At 39.0% G+C, this 24,145-nt stretch overlaps 1 protein-coding gene across 1 annotated transcript; it reads right to left on the bottom strand.

Annotated features, from left to right (window-relative positions):
• Positions 1-1,474: 1,474 nt before the first annotated feature.
• SLC5A7 (solute carrier family 5 member 7) lies at positions 1,475-24,093 on the bottom strand. The gene is made up of 8 exons (XM_086740985.1): positions 23,916-24,093; positions 18,287-18,400; positions 15,051-15,206; positions 9,929-10,077; positions 5,943-6,086; positions 3,892-4,045; positions 2,831-3,048; positions 1,475-2,098 (listed from the first exon to the last, which is right to left on the bottom strand). Exons 1-8 carry the CDS (start codon positions 24,091-24,093, stop codon positions 1,475-1,477), a joined length of 1,737 nt encoding a protein of 578 aa, XP_086597111.1.
• Positions 24,094-24,145: the final 52 nt, after the last annotated feature.

The following is a 24,145-nucleotide window of genomic DNA, read 5'->3' as shown; positions in this document are numbered from 1 at the left end:
CATGGGCAACTGGAAATGACATTGCGTGTTCCCGGCTGGCCAGGGCAAAGTTGGAAGAGGGCTCATGTCCCTGCTTTGCTGCTTCTGGCCAGGACTGCCATACATGAGTGAAGAGTCGTCTGTGCCTGGCCACTGTTGGTGCTCTGCAGAGGCACCGTGATGGCCCAGGAGGATGGCTGTTAATGAAGGAGCCCAGCATTTAGTGGAAGACAACACTATGCCTTTGACTATGCTTGTGGGTTTGACTTTCCTTTCAGTTCTCCTCCAAGCTGCTGCTGCTTTTGGAGGCAGACACTTACAGACGTGGAAAACTGTTTGACAAGCCTATTTTTCCCATGGGAAATCAAATTTTCAGAAAATGTGATTTTCCATGGAAAAATTACACTTTCCAAAGTAATCCCAGCAAGTCCAACCCAAAAGGCTTTTTGATGTCTTTGAGAATACTTTTTTTTATTAAGTGAAAAGTGGCATTTTTCCCCATGGAAAACACTCTCATCTGTTTTTTCAAGCCTTCTTGACTCTCCTTACTTTTTAATATTCATTTCATTGCTGCAGTTGCTTGGTGTCAGGCTGTTTTGCTCAGTGTTCATTTTGACAAGTCAAGACAAGGCTTCTCTTCTCAGCATTGAAAAGTTCTATTTAGTTTAAAAGAGTTTTGTCATTTTTCACAAGTTGAGTTTCAACTCCAATATTGCTTTAAAAATTTTGTTATCCTCCATTGGTCACAGCCAGTAACCACAGGAAAAAAAATAACACCTACAGTAACATAGTTTGCTTAAGGTCATCTTGCATTAGGTGTAACATAATTTTAAACTGGTGACTTCATTTTAACTTTTTAAATTAATATATGAAGTTTAGAACTCCTATAAGGAATTTATTATTATTTTATTACTATTACTATTTATTAGTATTACTATTTTGCTATCTTATGGTGATAAGAATAAAATACTAGATTTGTACTCTTCGAATTTCTTTATGAGGAAAAAAATGACCAGACCAAATACCCAGGAAACTTATCTATCTGTCTTTGCTCAAGCAACTAGCTCTTCAGTAATAAATCACTTATATCTGTGACAATATATTTTCACTTAATGCCAATAAAATGTTTACTGATAGTATTTCAGAGTGACTGTATTATAATCTCTTGATTTCCTACCTAAATAACTGTCACACTTTTTCTGCTACATATATTTTCAATTGTAAATATTTCTTTAATTACACAGTATATAGTTCTGGGTGGAAAGAATGAGATCTGAGTGTACCTTTTGTAAACGCTCTATAGTCTAATCCAACATGTTAGTTAATAGCAGAAAAGAGTTTCTCCCATGGGATGCTCCTGCTCCGAAAAACAACTTAAAGAATTGTGCAGTGTCATTTTATTCCCAATTCTTGCTTTTCTTCTGATAAAATGCCTCTTACTATTCTTTGTAGAATATCCTGGTTTGCATTGCTTTGCCTGTGGCTACCAGGCTTTTTAATTATCTTCAGTGTTGGACAGCTCTGGACTCGAATCAACATAATTGAAGGCTTCCTTGTTTGTGAAGGTTGAGCTCAACGTTAGACTGTGTCGTGGATTCACAGGTGCAAGTTCGTTCAATACAATATTGTCACTTTTTACAAGAGTTGCTTTGTCCATGTGTTCTCTACTGTACCTGGCAACAACAGCATCAAGGAAGTCCAGCTTTGGTGGCAAAGTCCCACTCTCAAATAAGTATTTGGCTAAGTAGGAGACTATGATGTTAGTAAAGAAGGAGGTAAGCATAGCAAGTGTTTTAAATGGGAATCGCTGGATATAGATATTATTTTCATCTGGATAGCAGCCAGGATAGTAGATCAAGGGCTGAAGGTAGAGGTACGGTTCTCCTCCAGTTATTCTGAGAACAAGGCCAAATAAGTATCCTGCAATGGCACCGTAGGTGTTGGTTCCTTTAATGAACAACACACACAGAAGCTGGGGGAATATGATGATATAAACAAGGTCAGAGCTGAGGTACCACAGGCCGTACACTGACGAAGCTAGCAGTGCCATTGCTGTTGCTGATGCTCCAAAGAGAAAAACAGTGATTCTCATGACCCACACGATTTCCCTGTCTGAAGCCTGCAAAAAAAGGGCAGTGTTAGGTGGTGGTTTTTTCATGGCAATATATGCATGTCTACACTTATGAACTCAATCTTATAAGATACTACATTGTAAAAGGAAATTTTGCAGGATATATTCAATAATATTTACAAATTAATAACTCTGTGTCTATCTCCATCTCAAGCACAGAGAAAAATACTCAAGAGTTATGGTCCTTAGCCTTTGAGCAGAAGGAGATGTCTGATAATGTGTCAAAGAAAAAAAACAACTGCAGAGTGTTAGAAATAACTTTTAAATATAAACACAATATGAATTAAACAGAAAAAAACCATCAGTGTCTTCTGATGGTTCCATTTCATAAGAAAACCTCCGACTCACTAGCCTATTCTGCTGTCAAATGATTGGCTGATAATTCAATAATTCATGACTCCTTTTGTTAAGGATTTAAGTAAAATGTATGGTTAAAGCAATAATTAGGAGCTATTTGAATAAACTGCAGTGCCATGAGAATTCCTGAAAGCTGCCTTTTCTGAGCTGGCTTTTTCACCTCTCTTGTCAGTCACAACCACAAATATTTTTATAACTTTCAGTTTATTCGATATACTGTTAGGAATTAAATGCTATACCTTTTCTAGTCATAGGCAGGCATGTGAAAGAGGTGTTCTATTATAAAACTACAGTCTATGCATCACCCACTTAAGGTCTCACCTGAAATTTTCTCTAAAAGTAAAAATTAAAATGTAATCTCACATTTTGCCGAAAGGAAAGCTGGTAAATGTTCCGAGCAAACATAGAACTTGCTGATAAAATTGAAGAGTCAGCTGACGACATCACAGCAGCAGATACAGCACCGAGGCCAAAGAACGAGATATAGACTGGGCAAAGGTACTGGAGCACGATTGGTAAAATCATATCTGCTTCTTTTTTAGTCATGGGGTCAGGGACACCATACTCAGTCTCGTTCCAGGCTGCAATATGGACACCAGTATGTTATTAGTAACATTAGTAGTCATCAGCTACAGCATCTCTTGACTTCATATGTAGTGAGCTATTCATATTGCCACATTTTCCTTCACATTCAATTACCAAACTATTGCTAGGGCTGGATCAAAGGCATTTCAGAGAGGCATTGTCCCATTGGTTTCCGTTAGGCAGATTTAATTCTGCTCAGCGTTTTTTTTATCTCTAAGCTAAGTCTGGCCACAGCCTATGGTTATTCAGTAGGAAGTTTAATATTAAACGGTTGCATTGCTCATAAATACTGTTTTCCTCAATAAAAGAAGTCTGGGATCCATGTTTGGTTGTAATGCATTTAACTATTCGCTTGGATAACAAACTCAGATGTGTTTAGAAATGTGTTAAACTTTTCTAAACAGAACATTTCTAACAGTGTATCTACATGGTCACTGTGATGGGGATCACTCTCACTCACGGCAAAGAACTTGGCAAGGATGTTTTGATCAAGATAAGATATTCCCAACAAATGACTATAATACATAGACAGTTATTTTGCAGTTATTACTGTCAGGACCAAATAAAAGTACCAGAATCTAACTCAGACATTAAATAGAAATATGATGTCTGTAGATACCCAGAGTTAATCATCTCAGCCACTGGGATAGGAGCAATTCCCTCTGGGAGAAACATTCTGTAATATTATTTTTCAGTGTAGTCTCTTGATGAAGGAGTCATGAGTTGATTAATGATGTTACCTGGTTAGATTATCTCTAACATAAGCTTTGTAGCATTTTCACATATTTATTGAACAATTCATTTTACATTTATTGTAATGTTAATTTTTTATCATTTACCTGTAGATGCTCCAATTGCACCAATGAGTACTGCAGGAAGAGCCATCACAAGACAGCCAAAAGCAGCCAGAAATGACAGAACTTGGGCATATGTGGCAGAAGATGAGGAAAGAACTCGCTGGAAATATGCTTGCCATGGGATTCCTCCTAATGTCTGCAAACACAACGGGCAGCATCCCATCACCGGGGGTTAACTCCGGATTTTTTTGCTATCACCATATAAAAAGCATGTAGAAGCACCACTTGAATGCCATACTGCTGCTCTTTCATTTATTTATTGACTATCAGTTAGTCAGTCATAGCTGTTAGCTTTCATTCTCACAAGTAATGTTAAACCTTTTTAAGTCCACTTAAATCCCATTCATTTAGACAACTTATTCCTTTGTACAATTAACGACAACACTTTGCACTTACACAGTCCTTGCAATCCGTAAGTATTGTGAACTGCTAAATATTTGATAAAGCCTTAGGAAAGATTATAAAATACTATTGTCATGTTTCATATTTGGAAAATTTGGCTTCCAGTACTCTCTCCCTGCCAAAATTAGATTAGTCTCCAACAGGATTTGAAAGCAAGGCTTTATCTTCCTTTATGAATGTGTGTGGCCATCAAAACAAGGCAAAACGTTCTGTACATGTCGAACACAATAATCTGAAATATTATTTTCCCACTGTCTTAATCAAATATGATACCAATAGAAATTAAAGACAAAGCAGTTAAAGAAAGTTTCTTTTTATGGTGGCAACAGTAATGTTTTTGGGTATATAACAGTGAAGATCCTGATTAGACTTAAAATTATATCTGCAAAATACAACACAAAAGAGTATTATCAAAGGTTGAAAACCCAAGCGCCAACATTCTGTCTTGAAAGTAGGATTTGAATAGTTTCCACTAAGTAAATAAATGCCTGTGTCTAAATAGCATGGAAAGAAAATGAAACAAATTGCTCACTAAATGTGCACAGTCCAGTTCCACACACTAAATGAGGCAGAAGGCATTTGGAACAAATAGTGTGTATACAGGTATTTCATACATGTTTCATGCACACATAGGGACCAAATGAATGTTTCACGGGCAAGTCTGATTTTGACTTGCTATTTATGACTCTTTTCCTTTGTAGCCTTTATAATGTTTCTTTAATAAAGCTTTCAAAACGTGCAAATTTCTTGATCTATAATGAAACAAATGAGATGAAAAGAAAGTGTGTCACAATTTGGCAACATCAGAGCTCTCCTTTGGTCATCAGCAGAGATGAAACCTCCAGGCTTAGCAGACAGAATATAGCTGCTTGAGCTAATGTCATATTTCAGCTGTCTGAGAACATCTAAAAAAATTTGGGCTGGATAAACCAATATGTTTTAATAGCCAAATTATCAGAAAACTCTGAAGATTTTTGGCTGAGATTATGAAAAAAAAAACAAACCACACAAAACCAAAAAGAGAAAGGAATCCCAAAGTACAACACAATAATGAAACCAGTGTAGAGTTGCTCAGGGACACTGAGAATGGAAAATGTTAGCATGTGTTGCTAGATCTTCTAATGGAAAGTACTTAATAACCACCAATCCCATGTGTAATGCATGGATATTAAATAACAAAAGCCCTCGGTTCATTCTGGCATGTGTGCAGGTATGAATTCATCCATCCATCCATCTCTGCAAAGCTTTTTCTACATCACCTATACCTATGGCATGTTTAATCATTTGTATAACATATTTATTGCCTTCTGCAATATATAAATTCCTCTGCCAAGAATTACATCAGTTAAGTATTAGCTGCATACTTTTAATTAATTTTAGCATGTCAGCTCTTTCAGCCTGATGATATTTAAATTGCATTCCTGGCAATGTGACTTTGACAGCTGTGCTACAATATTCTACTTATATTTAACTGAAATCATTCAAATGTGCAGAAATACTGAGCAGGGGGTCAAGAAGGTAAAAGTTTTCAGTTTGCTGGAAACTCTTAACTAGAGTCTATTCCTTTCAGCTGTCACAGTAACACAGTAAATGCTTAAATGCTTCATTCCTTCATACAAGCCATCACTTACCAGTAAAAGGAAATTGTCCAGCCATGTGTAAATGTCAAGTGAGTTGACAGACCCAAGCCAAGGTGCTTGGTGCACCTGGTGCACAGCTGTGAGCCCAATGTCTGTCACTGCAGGATGGGACATTGCAAAGGGTACGCTGATCCACTGTAACCAAAGAGTAACACTCTGTTCAGGTCTAAAGAAGGCATTCTAAACCTGTGAAATTTTAATGTTAACATTGATCTGTTTTTCTTCTTCTTGCATGCTACAGATCAAAAGCCAAGTTGCCGAGCTGACTTGCAGAAAAGTCATGCTATGTACTGGTGGAACATCTCTGAAATCCAGAGAGCTTGGTAGTGGATAACTTACCTCTATTCTGGAGAGTGTGAGTATGAGCAGAGAATTAATCAGGGTAAATTGGAATATCAGCAGGAAAGACACATTTATATATCTCCATTTTATTTTCCCTAAACTCCATATATATTCTACATTGTGACAACAGAGGGGTGCTGTTGGTGAACCCCCATCTCTCTTGCTCCAGAACGCTCAGTAGCCCAGCGTTATAGCACTTTTCTACCTTGATGGCAATTTCACTCTGGGCTTTTGACTATTTTCAGTCTCTCTGGTTTTGATCTAGGCCAAAAAAATAAACTGAGAAACCCTTCCCAGAGACAGTTTCATCCAGAAGGTTAATTTTCTTCACCAACTGACTTTTTGTGCATTTACTTGCCAACTTATTTTGCAATGGTGTAACTCAATAACTCTCTATGAGGAGAACCTTAGTAGCTCCTACTGAGAGGAAAACCAGGCTTTGCGCTGTATGGAATCGACCACCACAAACACAGCATCCTTAAGGCTCCAAAACACGCACATTACTACAATCCAACTGATCACATTTAAGTATATGGGGTAACAGGGGCAAAGGGGAGATATTAAACATCTTCCTCTACTTTGCTGAAGAATTATTGCAATAATGTGTGAAGAATATATGAATTATTGCTGTGTTTTGCTGTACTGCCTACTATTCAGGCTGTTTATCATTACCATATTATTCTGTTCTCAGTTACATATTAAACTTTGTCAGTTTAAGCACTTAGGCAGAATGATTCCCTTCTCATTGTCTGTCTGCTTGGGCTTTTCTGGGGAAGATCACCAAAACATTTCAACTGTCTCAAAGATATTTTGAGGGAAAACCAAACATACTGTCAAAATTAATGCTTGTTAATACTCTTCGTGTTGAGAAATTCACAGGGAATAAGGATATCAAATGGATTTTTTAATTCTTTTTTGTAAATCTCAAATCTCAAACATGTCAAAGTGATGAGCTTCTGAAGAGTTGTAGTTTGCACAAACTCAGCTAAGATTTTCAGTACGGTAAATTTCTAAAGGTCCATCTGCAGCCTGAATGACACAGCCTAGGATTTAATAGAAACTGTGTTGCAAATGCATTATGAACTTTTGTAATCCATTCCAGTTCCTGACTGTAACCTAACTCTTTGTGGTCTCAAGGACTACCTCTACATTAGTAAATAAACCAAGACACTTTCTCTGGCCCTGTAGCTCACTGACAGGTCATGTTTTGCATCCATACATCTAGACTCCTTTCCTTGCCAAAAAAGACAGCCCTCAACTGTTCCTGGGAATTATCTGGGAAAATACTGACTGATGTGTGCCAAAACAGTGTCAGGACTGTGTTAACAATCAAGCACTACAGATTATTCTATGTTTTCACCTTGGCACTGTTTAACTTGTTAACATAGACACAGACCCAAATTCTCTCCTCTCACTCAATTTCTTTGTTGAACCCTTTCTAACAGGAGTAGGAAATTTACTGTTTTGAATGGAGAGCAAATAAACCCAAGGCTTGTGGAAGTGAAGCAGAAACTGAGATGTTATGCTGGGACTTGAAGCTCAGGAGTGTAAGTAGCAGGTAGCTTGAAGGACCTGGACCTCATGGGATTGGAAATCAGAAAAAAAAAAGGACTTGTACATGGTAGCAAAGAGTTTAGAGTGAGGAATTAATAATAGAGCTGAGATGAAGAGTTAGTAACTAGTCGGGACACAGTGCAGGATCAGGGAAAGACTCAGCAGGCAAGATAAAGAGCTGAGAATTGCAGATGTGAGTACAGGAGAGTGAGGAGGGAGGGAGAGAGACTACATGGGATTGTAAGAGGAAAACCAGAGAAGTACGTGGAGTGGCTGGCGTAGAGGTTATGGAAGACTAAGGAAGAAGTTGTGGCTGAATTGAGGAGCCAGGGTAGGGAGAATAAGTGATTAGAACAAGCATCTCTTCTTGGATAAGGAGGAGGAGAGAAATGGGCATTAGAGGAACAGGCAGTAAAGCTCTGTGCCAGTGGGAATACAAACTGCTCCAGAGCCTGGAGGGGAAGCTGGTATACCTGAGCCTGTGACATCTCCTGCTGTGACACCTATTGTGAAAGTGTCCCATCTTATCTAAAACTGCCACAACAAGAGCATGACCATTTAGATGATATCTGAGGCTTCCAGCCCCACTGATGATGACTCCTGAAGTAATGAATATGGTTCCATCTACATGACATTATTGCTGTTTATTTTAAATGGGAAATTACATAAAAAGCCCAATCTGAATTAAAATAACAGTATTAAAGCTATGGATCCAAACACGTAGAAGACTACTATACAACCTTCATTTGCTTTCCCTTCCCTATCAGATTCATGCTGCCTTTAATACAGGATCACATGTTGTTATTCCCATGGGATCAGGGTCTTTAGCAGTGCATGAGTTGTTCTCATTGGAAAAGCATTTAAGTATTTTGATTTATCTACAATTTGGGGAATCTCTGTAATGTGCAACATCTGTACAAACTGAATGGTTCGCAAATATTAACATGCATGCTAGGGAAGGAGACAGTTCCCCACTGTGCAGGTGAAGAACAAAGGTATGAGAGAAGATCTGGAATAACTTCTCATTTGAGGTGGCCAGCTGGAACTTGGATTTGCTTTTTCAGAGTATTTAGCACCATTCCCATGAAGTCTGTTACAAGAGGGAAGGCTTTGCACTTCTGCAAATAAGGCCATAGACCTCGCGGTAGGATGCTACAGAGTGAGGACACACACAGGGTTGGTTAGTGACCACCTGTGTGAGCTCTGGCTGAAGCAATTTCCCTAGAGCCACACACAAACTTTGGCAAAAGCAGAGAAACAGCTCTGGGTCCCCAGGGTGCCATTCAGTTCTTTCACCTCGAGCCACCCCATTTATTCCAACCTGTCTCAGATCTCTGCGCACCTGTGACCATCCATTACTGCCACCAGCAAACAAAGACAGCAGCTCCTTTGATTGTACCCCTGTGATCTGAACTGTGTTGCACTGATGCTTTTCAGAGCAGGGCTTAACAAACAGTAAATAAAAGAAAAGGCTACCCACTAGCTTATCATTGATAGCTGATGAGGCAATATTCATACCACCATATTCAAACAGCAAGGTCATCTGGTGAGACTTCCTATACTATGGGCTCCAAGGACAGTGGAGAGAAATGAGGGAAAAACCAAGAAGGTGATTTAAAGCAAGAGGTTAACTAAGCTGCGTGAGCAGGTGACAGCTACAGGAAAGAGAAGCAGATGAGTATCAGCTCTGCAGGTCCAATGCCAGTGTTTCCAGACTGCTTTACCAACTGCTCCCTACCATTGATGCCTCCTTCCAGTGCCTGTGCCGCAGTTCTATGGACAGATAAGGAAGGAGCCAGGTCCAGTCCTATTCTGAGTTAGATATGTACTTCTCAGGAAAGGGTTTGCACTATCAGACTGGCTGGAAAAAAGCCAAAGAATCGGGGCCCTTGGTCAGCATTATTGTCAAAGCACAGGCTGTATGTTGTTTAAAGTCAGGGCTCTGTGAGCGGAGATATTCCTTCTCCACACTTTCAGTGAAGAAACAGTTCAAAAACCGAAGCTGGGCAATAGGTCTCAGCAATCATCATAATGCTCACGGCAAAAATTCTCAACAGGAAGGGAAAAAAACCCAAACTTACCAGTCCCAGGAAGATGCAGAAGAGCTGAACTACATCAGTGTAGGCCACAGAATAAAGCCCACCCACAAGTGTGTACATAGTTGCAATCAGGGCAGAAATAATGACTGAAATATTGACATTAATGTCGATGATCACACTTATAGTGGCACCTGTGGGGAAAAACAAAGCACTGTGTTAGTGTATGTCACAGTATGTCTGATGAGAAGGCTCACCTTGGTTAAGTTGCATATACAGGTGCTAGTCGACACTTAGCAACAGCAGGGAGATATTTTCCCCTCTGTCTTCTGAAGATATTCCCCCCTCTATCTTCTGCACACTCCTTCGGTGCCTTTGAAGTGAGTGGGAAAAGGAAGGCTCCTGTTGATCTAAGTTTAGCATCTGCCATTTTGCAGGTTCTTACGAAATGGAGGAGGGAAAGGTCACAACAGCCTTTCCTTACATTGCTCAAGCTCTGGAAGAACTACAGTCTCTGGGAAAAAGCAGCCACGCAGAGACAGCTGAAGCCTCCCTGGGTGAGCTGCAGCTGGAAGGGAACAAATGTAAAATTGCAGTAAAGGCTGTGCCTAGGGCAGGTCCGCTGCAACCTATCACACTCTTTTTTATTATCTTGCTTATGCTCTGAGCTAGCCACTTTTGACCACGGAAGGAATGGTAGAGGAGGCATCAGCTACAGGGACAATTGTCCACTGACCCTTCTAAAGTGCCCTTGAACTGTTTACATGGGACAAAGGTGGGTTTCTTTGTAAAGTGGAAAGTTTATTCTCTGTTGTCAACCTAGAAACTAAGAACTTTTCTGAGCACCACCACACAGATTTCACTGGCAGACAACAAACCACAATGTTAAGTCGACCAGTCAGTCTCCACAAAACAGCTCATAGAATCAGAGTTGCTGAGACTGAAAGGTACCTCTAGAGACTGTCTAGTCCAAGTCGTCACTTAAAGAGTGTCAGCTGGAGCAGGTTGCTCAGGATCATGTTCAGTCCGGTGTTGAATATCTGCAAGGATGCAGATTCCACAACTTATCTGGGCAATCTGTGTCAGTGTTTGACCTCTCCCATAATAACAATAACAATAATAATAACAATAACAATAACAATAATAATAATAATAATAATAAACACTTTTTCTTAAGTTTAAATGGAATTTCCTGTGGTTCTGCTTGTGCCTGTTGCCTCTTGTCCTGTCACTGGACAGCACAGAGATGAGCCTGGCTCTGTCTTCTTTATTCCACTCCCCCCACTGCCAAATCAAGCATTTATGCACATGGATAGGAACACCCTGAGCCTTTTCTTCTCCAGGCTGAACAATCTCAGCTCTCTCAGCCTCTCCCTATATGCCAGACACCCCAGCTCCTTAATCATCTCAGTGGCTCTTCATTGGACTCTCTCCAGTATGTCTGTCTCTCTTGTATGGGGGAGCACTGGATCCAGCACTCCAAGTGTTGTCTCACCAGTGCTGAGTAGAGGGGAAGGATCCCTTCTCTCCACCTGCTGGCAATGGCCAGGATGCCACTGGCTTTCTTTGCCCCAAGGGCATATTGCTGACTTGCAGTCAACTTCATTCCCTTCTAAGACTCCCAGATCCTTTTCTGCAAACCTGCTTTCCAGCTGATCAGCCCCCAGCCTGTACTGGGACATCAGGTTGCACCTGCCCAGGTGCAGAACTTAGCATTTCCCTTTGTTGAACTTCATGAAGTTCCTGTTGGCCCATTTCTGCAGTTTGATGAGGTCCTTCTGAATGGCAATACAACCACCTGGTCTATCAGCAACTCCTCACATTTTTTATTTTCTGCGCACTAGCTGAAGGTGCACTTGGTCCCATCAGCCAGGTCGTTAACGAAGATGTTACACAATATAACTCAGTATTGACACCTGGGATACAAACTGGTGAATGGCCACACAGTGGCTTCCATACTGCTGCTCACAGCCCTCTAAGCCCAGCAGTTAGGCCAATTTTCAGTCCTCTTCACTATCCACTTTTCTAGTCTATGCTTCCCTTTTTTGTCTACAAAGATATTACGGGAGGCAGTGTAAAAAGCCCTTTCTGAAATGCACAACATGCTCTGCTCTCCCTTCATGAACCAAGCCAGACAGCTCATCGTGGAACATGTCAGGTTGGTCAGGAATTATTTCCTCTCCTTCAGTCCATGCTGACTTCTCCTAATCCCCTTCTTGACCTTCATTTATTTAGAAGTAGTTTCCAGGAGTATTTGCTCAATTGCCTTCCCAGGGATTGAGGTGAAGCTGACCAGCCTTTAGTTGCTGGAATCTTCCTTCTTCTTCTTGAAGACGGGAGTGACATTTGTTTTCTTCGAGTCTTTAGGAATATCCTTGGTCACCATAGTCTTCAGATGATTACCCAGAGTGTCCTTGCAATGCTATCAGCCAGCTCCCATAGCACTTGCGGGATACATCCCATGAGGTCCTAAGATATTGTGTCTGTCCAGCCTATTTAAGTATTTCCTAACCTGACTCTCCTCCAGCAAGCCTTTCTTGCCCTGGATTTTCCTAGAGTTCTCTTAGGATTCCTGAAGACTGGTCTTAACCAACAAAGAATGAAGCAAAGAAGGCACTGAGTACCTCAGCCTTCTCCATATCCTTTGCTACCAGGTCCCCTGTCCCTTTCAACAGTAGTCCATGTTTTCCCTAGTTTATGTACTCATAGAAGACTTTCTTGCTGCCCTTCATGGCCAGATTCAAATCCAGGTGGACTTTAGCTTTTCTAAACCCATCTCTGCATGCTTGGACAGTGTCTCTGCATTCCTTCCAAGTCACCTGTCCCTGCTTCCAGGTCTTGGATGCTTCCTTTTTCTGTCTAAGTCTAGTTAGGAGCTCCTTTTTCATTCATGCAGGTCTCCTGCCAGCTTTGCTTGTTTTCCTGGCTGTCAGGATGTTCCTGAGCTTGGAGGAGATGATCCTGAATATCAACCAGTTATCCTGGATTCTTCTTTTCTCCACGGCTGTCTCTCATGGCATTCCTTCAAGCAGATACCTGGAGAGGCTAAACTCTACTCTCCTGAAGTCCATTGTTGTGGTCCTGATTTTTGCCTTGTTTCCCTCTTCTCAGAACCCTGAACTCCACCATCTCATGAACACTGCAGCCAAGTCTGCCTCTGACCTTCACACCCCTAACTAGTTCTTCCTTGTTTGTAAGTAACAGGCATGGCACTTCCCCTCATCAGCAACCTGATAATTTGTTTCCAGACGCTGTTGACGGTGCACTCAAGAAACCTCCTGAATCGCTTGTGCCCTCCTGGACTGCCCTTCCAGCAGCTATCAAGATGGCTATACATTTCCCTTAGCTATTTCAAGTGATTGCAGTGTTTCAAAACCATGGGTTTTCTTTTTTTGAAAATCTTCTCCTTCTAATTAGGATAATTTAAATGAAACATGTTGCAATAACTTTTAATCCTTGCAGGTGTTGTAGATGGATATTATTGACCACATAGGTGGAAAAGTTCTGGCAGCGGAACACAACATGATGTGTGGTATCTAAGAGCTGCTGGGAACTGCCAAGTGGCTTTTTGTTGTACAGTGAGCCTTCAAAGTTTACATGCTTAAGGATTACAAGCTCAGATATCTTTCACAAGCTGGAAGCCCTATCTTTCCCTTCTATAACTCTGCCAAGCAAGAAATAATGAGGAAGATCAAGAAGTGAAGAGTACCAGGGTTAAATGGCCACAAGTTGTACCAGAGGAGGTTTAGATTGGACGCGAGGAAAAACTTTTTCTCCCAAAGAGTGGTCAGGCACTGGAATGGCCTGCCCAGGGAGGTGGTGGCGTCGCCGTCCCTGGCAGTGTTCAAGAGTCGGCTTGATGAGGAGCTACAAGATATGGTTTAGTAGCTGTGGCAGCAATGGTAGTGGGAAGACGGTTGGACTAGATGATCTTATAGGTCCCATCCAACCATGTGATTCTATTCTATGAATTATTCATCAGTGAGGATAAGTGGCAAATTAGGAGGTATAATTAGATTATCCACAAAATAGTTAAAATTAAAACCCTCAATGACTTTTATAGTCATTGACAGTCTTTAACTGTCAGCTGTTAATATAAACCTACTAGAAAAGTATTCACATCATTTGCTTTGAAATATCGCAGACTAGCTTCTCCTTAACCAAAAAGAAAGTATATTCCAAATATTCAGAGTGTTCTCCAAATTATTCAACTCCTATCACCTCAGCATGTAGTTTGTTCTTAGTCCTTTAAGGGTTTTGTGATGAAATTGTGGTAAACAAGCTCCCCACTGCTTTGCAGTTCATCAGAGCACAGCTGGAGAGTACCTTCAAAGTTTATTTTCTGTTTAAAATAGCTTGTGCTAGAAAGCATTACCACATGCATGTGCACTATGAGTGTGATTAGCTGGTAAAAGTCAACTACTGGTGCTTCAACTCAAAGGCTTTCTCAGTTCTTGAAGGGATTGCTAAATTCAGGCCTGAAATATAATTAAAAACCCTGGAAACATTTTTTTTTCCAGACTGGATGAGTAGTTGTGTGATTTTCTATTGACTCATAGTTCCACTAACTCTCTGAACCCTTTCTTGAATCCCAAGTATTTTTATTTTGTTGAGTAGAAAGCCATTTAGAATTGAATAATACTTCAATTTATTGATCAGCATCTGTTTTACTTCTATTATTAGTGCTATGGAAAGTTCTGTATATGTAGGTCTCCTGTATGCAAAGGATTATTTTGTTTAGACGCATTGGCAATAATGTTTCATAACTTTAAGGGAAAATTTGACTGGCTTTTGTGATCTCAGTGGTGTAAAAGAGAAGCTGGGTCAGCCTTGACATAAAAGGGATGCTGGCAACCACTCATGTCATCCTCACAGTTACAGGAGATTCATTGTTAAATCTTTTCTGCTCTTTGAAAAGGGACAACTTAAATGAATAGAAAATGAATGAAAAACGAATAGATACCTTGTGTGTTTTTCCATTACCAAAATATTTAATGGGGTACCATTACCGGGTTTAATTACTAGTTAGCATGGTTCTGAGAACTGTCACACGCTGAATCATTTGGCTAGAATTGTTAGCATTTGAAGCCAGAATTTTAATGCATTTCTTATTCCCTTAATCCTTTCCACCTGTGATAAATTAATATTTATACTGCTCATTCCTTACCTAAGGCAGAGAAGATGGCAGCAGCCCAAAACATTTCTCCCATTAAAGCTGGAATAAAGAGTAGCCCTCCCATCCTTTTGCCATAAAGCTGCTGAAAAGGGTCTAGCATTGTCACATAGCCTTTGGATCGCATGGGTTTTGCAAAGAAAAGGCCACCTACAAAGAAAAGTAGCATAAGACACTAGATGCAGTGGAAAAATGCATTGCCATTAAGGAGTAAAACACTGATTGTCAGTTAAGGGTACAAAAATATCAGTATTACTGTTTGTGGTTTTTTTTTTTTAAAGAAACAAGAACAGTTAAAATATCCTCTAAGAACTCTTACCTTACATCTGTCTACGGAGTTACATAAATACATCCACACCATTAATATCTATGATCTGGTAACGAAAAATAAGTTTGGCTTATTTTGTCTGATTCAGTTTATTAAATCTGCCACTATGGATGTTGTCAGAGTTTTGTCTAATTTTGGATCAGCCCAAGGGAATGGCTTTTCTACCTAATCCTGTTAATTCTTAGAGCAGAATCCAGCATGAATTTTCACATGGTCCTACTCTAAAAATAAAACTGAGATTCCTGGATCAGAAATACAAGTTCACACATGGCTTAGTGCACACACAGCAAATCTGATTCTTTCAGGACAACTCAGATTTATTATATATGCTTAAATCAACCTTACTGCACCTACAGGGTAGGTCAAATGCCTTCTGAGCTCTGCAGGTGTCAGGCTCCTTGAACATTTGTCATACACTTATTTCATTTATACATGTTGAGGAATTTTGATGTATAACAATTCTGCTCTTCCTGACTGGCATATGGGCTGGATACATAGATAAATGTGCAAAGGCCTCCCTCACCTTTGTAGTGTACAGTCCTCAAATTCTTTCTGGCTGAGGGAGAAAAAGGACTTATCTTAGGAAAGTTCGAAAGAGTCCTTGTATGGAAACCTGTGTGGTTGAGACCTGCACATGACTATAACTAAGTAGACTTCTATGACAGTAAACTGCTGAAATACAATGTATAAGGTACAATAAAAAAAACAAACTGGAAAACCAAACAGTTCCAAATTATATCCACTGTATAGTATTTGGTGGCCCTTAATTAGATTCTTCATCACAAGATATGTAATATATTCATTGTATTGTACAGAAGATTTTCTATGTATCTCCATATATCACTCATATTTCTAAATTTCATGAAGTTCCCTGAACGGAGGGTACCAGCTCACCAATCACAATTTATTTATACTGCTTATGTTAACACTATCTTTAGGTAGGCTGTTTGGATGCAGAAAACCTCCAGCATTTTTTTACTGTTCTTGGATTGGTCATGGATCCTGTTCCTGTTCTACTTGTTATGTCATCACTACAAGAGACAACTAAAAGAATTTTAAAAAGAGTCACTGATATTATAATCTATTAGAACATGCAAGCATCCGTCAAAGGAAATAGATCTTCTAACCTTTAACACAATTTAGCAATTTAGCTTGAAAAAATAGGAAAAGTGGCATGCAGCACAACAATGAGCTAACAGGGAGATTATATCAATCTTAAATCCTTACAGTCTGAAGCAGTAATATTTCTTCTAGCCTTGTACTTTTTTTTAAAAAGAAGTATAAACAACTCCTCCCCCTAAACCTTAATGTACAGATAACACCTACAGAAATGCTTTCCCCTCTGTGCTCTGCAGGTAGACATATGATCACATGATACAGACTTATTTTCTCTCAGTGGCCATTATTATTTCCAGGAAAAAAAAAGTCTGGACACTTAAAAACAGCTGGAAATGAGGGAAAAGGCTAACTGAACCCCTTCTGTGGTATTATTTTGTGTCAATTCTAAGAGGCTAAGAGTCACGAATATGCTTGTGACTATGATCCTAACAACTGCATAATGATATTGATGGATCACGACCCTCACAATCTCATAGTAACATCAGCTGATCTCCAGGCAGATATCTGCTGTTAACTGTTTTCCTTATAGGAGATAGAGCTGCTCTCAGGGATGGGAACTACTACTGGAACTGGAGCTGGCCCTCATGTACTAGGGAGGAACATCTACAATGGGGAAGATTTCTGCCTGGAAAGAGGGCAGAATCACGACAGGCCATAGGAAAGCATTTCCAAGGGGAAAAAAAAGAGTCAGAAGGGAAATTGAGTTGTGTAGGAAGAAATAAAAGGGCCAAGAAGTCCTAGATAAGCAACAAAAAAGACAAGACTCAAAATAAACCGAGAGGTCAAATACTATTAGGAAGGCTAATACACTAGTCACATTAATCAAAGATGAAAAACACAGCATCTTTTTTGTAACAACATTCTTTTTAAACAGTTGCATCAGCAGTTGCCTTAGGGACATGATCTATTCACAAATGTAGAGCATGCAATTGACAATTTATGGTGTATTCATCATGGCTCACAAGGCAATACTTTCAGTGCGAGCAGCTCCATGTTGTTGAGACACTGTAAGACATTTTTATCGTTATTATTTTTAACAAAAAATAAGGAATTTCTGAGACTATGTTTCAGGAATTAGAGACCACAGCACTAAAAATTATAACGTTGTCTGTATTTTACACTCTGACTCTGCATACAGTAGGATTGTGTATTTGCATTTTGACATGTGTTTTGGAGTTTTGTACTGCATTTAAGCGGATGCTTGATCCAATTTTAAGGAAATAGACTGGTTCTACTACAGACATCCTACACAAAAGTAGGCAAGTTACTTAGAGTTTTGGTGAAGATCTGTAAGGTATAAGCACTTCCCTAACTTGAAAGGACATTTGCCACTCTTGGATTCCAAGATTTATAGGTGCCCTGATATGATCCAGATCATACAGGCACTTAAAGAAAATCTGAATATATAAAACCTAGTATTTAAAATTTTTAAAAAATCCACAAGAAAATCTTTCTTATTGTGACCTCCATAGATTACTATGGTTGTGTTGTAGCCAGCTCCAGTTCTCCTCCCAGCTCAGGTGAATATTAACTCTATCCTAGCCAGAACCAGAACAGGTTGTAATAACCAAATAGATCTTGCCAAGGCATTCAGGAGACTTAAGATATTAAAGTATTTATAGTGACTTTCTGTTTTTCTTTTTAATAGCCAAACCTATCAGTAAAAGGGATACATTTTACCTCAGTATCCTTATATCAGACCCTAGTTGTTTCATATCAAATTATAGACTTCTCATCAGAACTGTCTAAAATGAAAGACTATTAGCTTTAATTCTTTGCTTACCTAAAACCAGACTAAGGGAATATCCGATAGGTGCCTGAGCCCAAGCTAGACCGTAGCCAGGGACATATACAGCTTCTGCTGTCCCATTGATGTAACCTCCTCCAACCCATGTGGCTGAAAAAGAAGAGGTTGAAAAGTCTTTAATATGCACAAAGAAATAAAACTTTCCATGTTGTAGATTGAAATTGTCACCACTTAAAATATTGGTAATTTTTTATTATATGTACTGTGCAAATTCCAGACATGGTATCCTTCTATAAAAGATAGTCCGAATTCAAAAAACTTATGACCTAAGCATATGAAAAGAAGAAGACAGATGGATGAGATAATCATCAAGGTGTCTAAGCCTCTGTATAGTCAATGAAGATGTGAGGGCTGAGTTGCCTATTTTTTACAATGAATGAAGCACATCAACTTACTGATGTTTACTGTTTTCTTTGTGTTAGTCCAAATGAAGCAGAGATGTAAGGGAGCAACAAACATACAATGCTAAAGAAATCTCATCTGGGAAAACTCAAAGCATTTACATTAGACAAGAGTTTAACGAATGTGTCGTTTACTAGGACCTCCATAAAAAAAAACCCTGCCCTTAAAATGTTGCTAAATTTTAAATTGTGGCTACAGAAAGCATGTTAGTAAACTCTAACTTCCCTAAATGCGATATGCTATATTTCCATTGTGCTGGTTGTGCTGGTTTTGTGTTACTGTTTAAGTTCTAATTTTGTGTTTCCTGAAAACATATTCCAGAAGGGAATTGTGCTATCTGCAGTATTTCTGATTTTATCTCTCTAAAATCCAGCAGTATTTTTAATGTACCAACCTCAGACCCTTAATGAATTGATTTTCTGCCTTGAAGGGAATCTGCTACCTTTGAGAATCTGGGACCTCTATGTATGAAAGAAAATATCCAACACAGAAATGTACTGTGATTACATCGGCAAAAATAATTCATAACAAATTATGTAATAAAGCTTATCTCTTCCTGTTTGCAGATTCTGTGAAAAAAAAATCTTGATTTTCTATAATGTATAATAAGTTTTATGAATCTGGGTTTGTAGTTTGAACAAGGACAGGTAGATCATTACAAGTACTAGATTTTTGTAATGCTGTTTTGATTTGCCTCAGAAGCCTTTGCTTTCTCATATAAGAGTAGTTCACACTTCCTGTGTAAAAATTCACTAATATAAGAAATTTATTTTCCATTCTTCAGACTGGCTTTCTGGGCTGCGAGCGCACATTACTGGCTCATATTCAGTCTTCCATCTACCAGTGTCCACAAGCCTTCTCCATGGGTCTGCTCTCAATCCACTCACTGCCCAGCCTGTATCCATGTCTGGGATTGCTGCACCCAAGTGAAGGACCCTAAACTTGGCCTTGTTGAACTTCATGAGGTTTGCATGGACCACCTCTCCAGCCTGTCAAGGTCCCTCTGGATGGCATCCCTTATCTCTAGAGTATCAACCATAAAACTCAGCTTAGTATAATCTGCAAACTTCCTGAGGGTCCACTCATTCCCACTGTCCATGTCCCTGGCAAAGATGTCAAATATTACTGATCCCAATACGGACCGCTGAGGGACACCACTCGCCACTGATCTCCACCCAGACATTGAGCTGTTGACCATGACCACCTAGGATGTGCGTTGCCTACTAGGCTGCCTTGTGTCTCAAGCAGCATAGACTGATGGAATAGGTTGTAAGTATCTGTATACAACAACAAAAGTAAAAATTTAGAAAGGTAATTGTATTTGTCTCCTTCCCTGGAAAAAGGATGAGCACAAGTTCTGCATGAATTATACCCACTTCCAGATCAGGAATAATATCCCATATTTAAGGACAGACGTCCAGCATTGCTGCAGCTGTGGCACAAGCAGGCTTCAATATCTGGCATCGATTTGGCTGGGGTTGCTACTCAGGTGGTGAGTGTTCTCCAAGAGGCACCTGGATGCTGTGCTGAACTCCCTTATGTTTTTCTGGAGGGGGCCAGGTCACTTCACTTCTGTGTGACATTGCAGGGGTCATTGCCCTCTCCTGGCTGAACAGGAAAAATGCCCTATGAATCAGTATTGCTGGGTACGGTGACATGGAGGATTTAGCGCTTATTTTCAGTCTGATTTCCTGATTTCTGGATTGGGGGTTGAAAAATAGCTATTGATTAGTTTTATATGCACGTGACTGTTCTGGAACATCTGCCAAGCACCCCAGAGGTCTAGGAAGGTGCTGTACAGCTTTTTCTGAAGGGGTGCATGGGTAGTAAGCACGTACATTGACATCAGTAAATACATTAGAAAAGAAATAATGGGATATGGCAGGATGGAATTCCAACCTTAGATATTAATTTTCTGATCCTCAGTTTGCTAAGCCACAATTTAAAGTTAGTTTAATACCTTTTTTTTTGGGGGGTGAGATTCTTTTTTTTTTCTTCCTAAATCAGACAAAAGGAATATAAAATTTAATAATCTATGGAAACACTCATGTGGTAATCTATTTTAATCCTCTCTTTGCCTGCCATCTGAAGGACCAAAAAATGCAGCAAATAGCAACATCCATTTAAAACATTCACCCTCAAAAATGATCAGACAAATACTGAGGATATGGAGTGCAATTCTGCTCCTAGTTCATATGAGGAATACAGAAATTAATTTCAGATTTCTTTACATATATATTGATATATATTAGAAAAACAGATTTTTTGGCACTTCTTTGTGAGTGATCCCTTGTCTGACAACTCCAATTACTGAATCAACTCATCAGGTTCTTTAAAATGACAATCCTGTCCTAGGGATTACAAAAAATAGAATTTTGTAATATTTCTTTTTTTTTTTTCTTGTGGAAGGATACATATCTCCATCCAACTAAAATGAAAAAAATGACATCAACAGATTATTACCTTTTTGGTCATGTTTGTAAGCATTCGATTACGTAATCTCAAATATTTCCTTTTAAACTCAATCACTTGAAATCACAATAGACTTGATAAAACTTATTAAGAATTTCACCCACAAATTAAGGAACGCCAATATTTAATGCAACATTTTAACTATAATTATGTAAAAACGATGCACAGATTACAGGCGTTTCCACCATGGTACTATGTTAGCTCATTTTAATATGAGCTGCTGCGATCCATCCCCAATTCAAGCTTCTCACTCTTTCTATTTTGATAATTGCAGACACACTCAGACTTCAACAGGCTTTGAGTTTAGGCATTTCAGTAGCTAGTGGATAGAAGTGCTTCTTCAGGATCATAGTATATATCCAAATATGTCCATAGCCATTATTCACAGGTACTGCATTTGCTTTAACGTTTTTCAATGTTGTTTAGAAAATCAGCTATAATTACTCAGGAGTCTTGAGTCCATCCCTATGAACTCATGATGCTTAAGCTCTGCATTTTATTTTAAATTTATAGGCTGAGTTCTGTCATCCCCCCCACCAAGCAGCCCTAGAAACTGCTAACATTTTCATAGGCAATACCTGTGGAACATGGTAGTGTTTCTCTCAGGGAAGAAAAACAGAATTAGGCCTTATGTCACAACCCAAAGTACTTCATGTCCCTGCGAACAATATATTTTCTGGAGATCTTTAAAAATTTCCTGTTTTCCTTTTACAAGGTAGGCTTTGGTTTTTAATTCATGTTTAGACAATTAAAGCTGTAAAATATAAACACGATGTTGGAATAGCTGTATATCTCTGGATGCATGGTTATGAGGTGCAAAATCTGCATCTATTATTTTTGAAGACGCAAATATGCCCTTGAATAACGTGACCATTTAATAAAAATTATTGTGGATATTGATCAGCTTACTTTCGCAAGTACTTTGTTACGGCTTTACAAACTAAGTATCCCAGTCACTCTCACCGAGACAAAACTCGGACAAGCCCTGATTCTGTAGATTTGTGCCTACAGCTAACTTTACGTGCTAGGCGCGGTTCCCCAAAACCGAAAGCATCATTGACTTGCCATCTCAAGCTCTAATTGCCGTATTTATGGAAAGCAGAGGTGAGGAAGTATGTGAACCCTGATAGTATAAAATCCATGAGTGTTTTAGCTGTGCAAAGGCTTTAGGGTCAGTCTGATATTCTACTGCAGGGATGATACACTACGCCATCTCTAGAGCTTGCATGAAACATGATGAGTATATGTGGGTGTCAATTGCGGTGGCTACAGAAATTGCCTGCGATACAGGAAGTCTCAGTTCAAGTCTCATCTCTGCTTCAGCTGTTATGAAAAATATTCCTGTACAATAGGATTAAGGAGACCAGAATTTGTGTCTTCTTCCACAGGCAAAGCTGTTAGTCATAACCACTTGTGCGAGGAATGTCTTGTTTTGTCTCCACTCCCCTGATCTAATGGTTACAGTTTTGTGGCAAGCAATATCGCTGCAAAATATTCTGTTTTCAGTGCTCTTGAAAACATTTCATTCAGCAGAAAGCAGTCAAACCAGCTCTTGCTATGAGCAGAATCTCATCATATCTAATGCTTCAGTAGCTCATGGATATGTGATACAGTAAATTACAGCAAAGTGTGAGAAGTAGAACATCTGCCTGTATTCAAACTTTATTGACTTTTACAAACATGCTCTAGTCAATATCCAAATATCAGTCTTTGAATGAGCAAAATACCCCTGCAAGGGGATGGGAATTTCTCTTGATTAATGAACATAGAATTTTGGCCCAAGTTTTTATGTGCCTCTTCCTTACTAGATAATTGTGAAACCAGAACAGGACAAAATAGCAAAACATAAATATGACCTGATAAATCCAATTTGGCAATTGAAAGGGCTTTGCCTGAATAGGATTTAGAATTAAAAAACCAAACCAAAACAAAACAAAAAAAAACAAAGACCCAACAACAAAGCATGCTTAAAAATTTAATTGCTTAAATAAATACAGTGGGCCAATTTACTCTTCTTAAAACATATTTTTGTTCCAATACTATATGTTAGCTGTAAGACTTGAGATATTGGACCATACTGTGAATAACTTGTTTACCCAGGTAAGAGACCTGGTTTGACTGGCTCTGGGAGTCAGACAGCGCTGCTTAAAAAAATAGTGAAGAACTCTTTCTTCACCCAGGCTTTTCCTACTGATAATGCCATTCACAGTAATGTATTATTTTGTCAAACTGTTACAAAAGAAGTTGAAAGAATCCACAAAATATGTTTGGATTTATGCCAATATTCTTTTAGAAACTTATTCTTAATTGATGCTGCACCCCCCCCATCTTCGTGCATATAAACTTTTTTTTACTCAGATTAAACAAAAATCACTCACCAATTTGGATGGATTTAACAACAATAACAGTTATTTTAAAATTGTATTTCTTATTAATCTATATAAATACTATAATTCTATCCCAAACATATCTGATCTACAAATGAATATGAAAGGAATGAACAAGAAATACAATATATTCTTCCTGTATGATTTAAAAATATTTATTGTTTTTATATAGATGCTACATTTGGCTGTTCACTAAACAATGTTAGCAGCAATTGGATAAAAAGAAAATATATTTTCTCCGTTATGCATTATTCAACACGCAGAGTACATTTCTTCATTCAGATGGAAAACTGACAAGTTATACGCTAGTTAGGAAAAAAAAGAAAAGGTAATTTTTCACATACCGGTCATTGTAAATCCGCCAACTAGCAAGCCAATGTCTCTTCCACCGACTATAATAGCTTCGCTGCGATCTCCTTCGCTGCCGGTGTTCTTGGTTTTCCAAGCAGCCCATATCCCAACTGCCAGGATAGCCAGGTAGAACACAACTATGGCCACCAGCCCCTCCACATGGAAAGCCATGTTGAAGTCCCGACTGCTTCTTTGATTGCTATTTCATTAAGACCTCTGAAGA

This window comes from Chlamydotis macqueenii, chromosome 1 (genome assembly GCF_036417535.1).
Source record: "Chlamydotis macqueenii isolate bChlMac1 chromosome 1, bChlMac1.mat, whole genome shotgun sequence".
NCBI lineage: Eukaryota > Metazoa > Chordata > Aves > Otidiformes > Otididae > Chlamydotis > Chlamydotis macqueenii.
This window is presented reverse-complemented; position numbering and strand designations above follow the sequence as displayed.

Coding starts and splice junctions, on each gene's coding strand:
- SLC5A7 (XM_086740985.1), bottom strand. CDS start 24,093: ATGGCTTTCCATGTGGAGGGGCTGGTGGCCATAGTTGTGTTCTACCTG. Junction 18,401..23,915: donor TGGCGGATTTACAATGACCG/GTATGTGAAAAA, acceptor CTTCTTTTTCAG/CCACATGGGTTGGAGGAGGT. Junction 6,087..9,928: donor TCTGCATCTTCCTGGGACTG/GTAAGTTTGGGT, acceptor CTTTGGTTACAG/TGGATCAGCGTACCCTTTGC.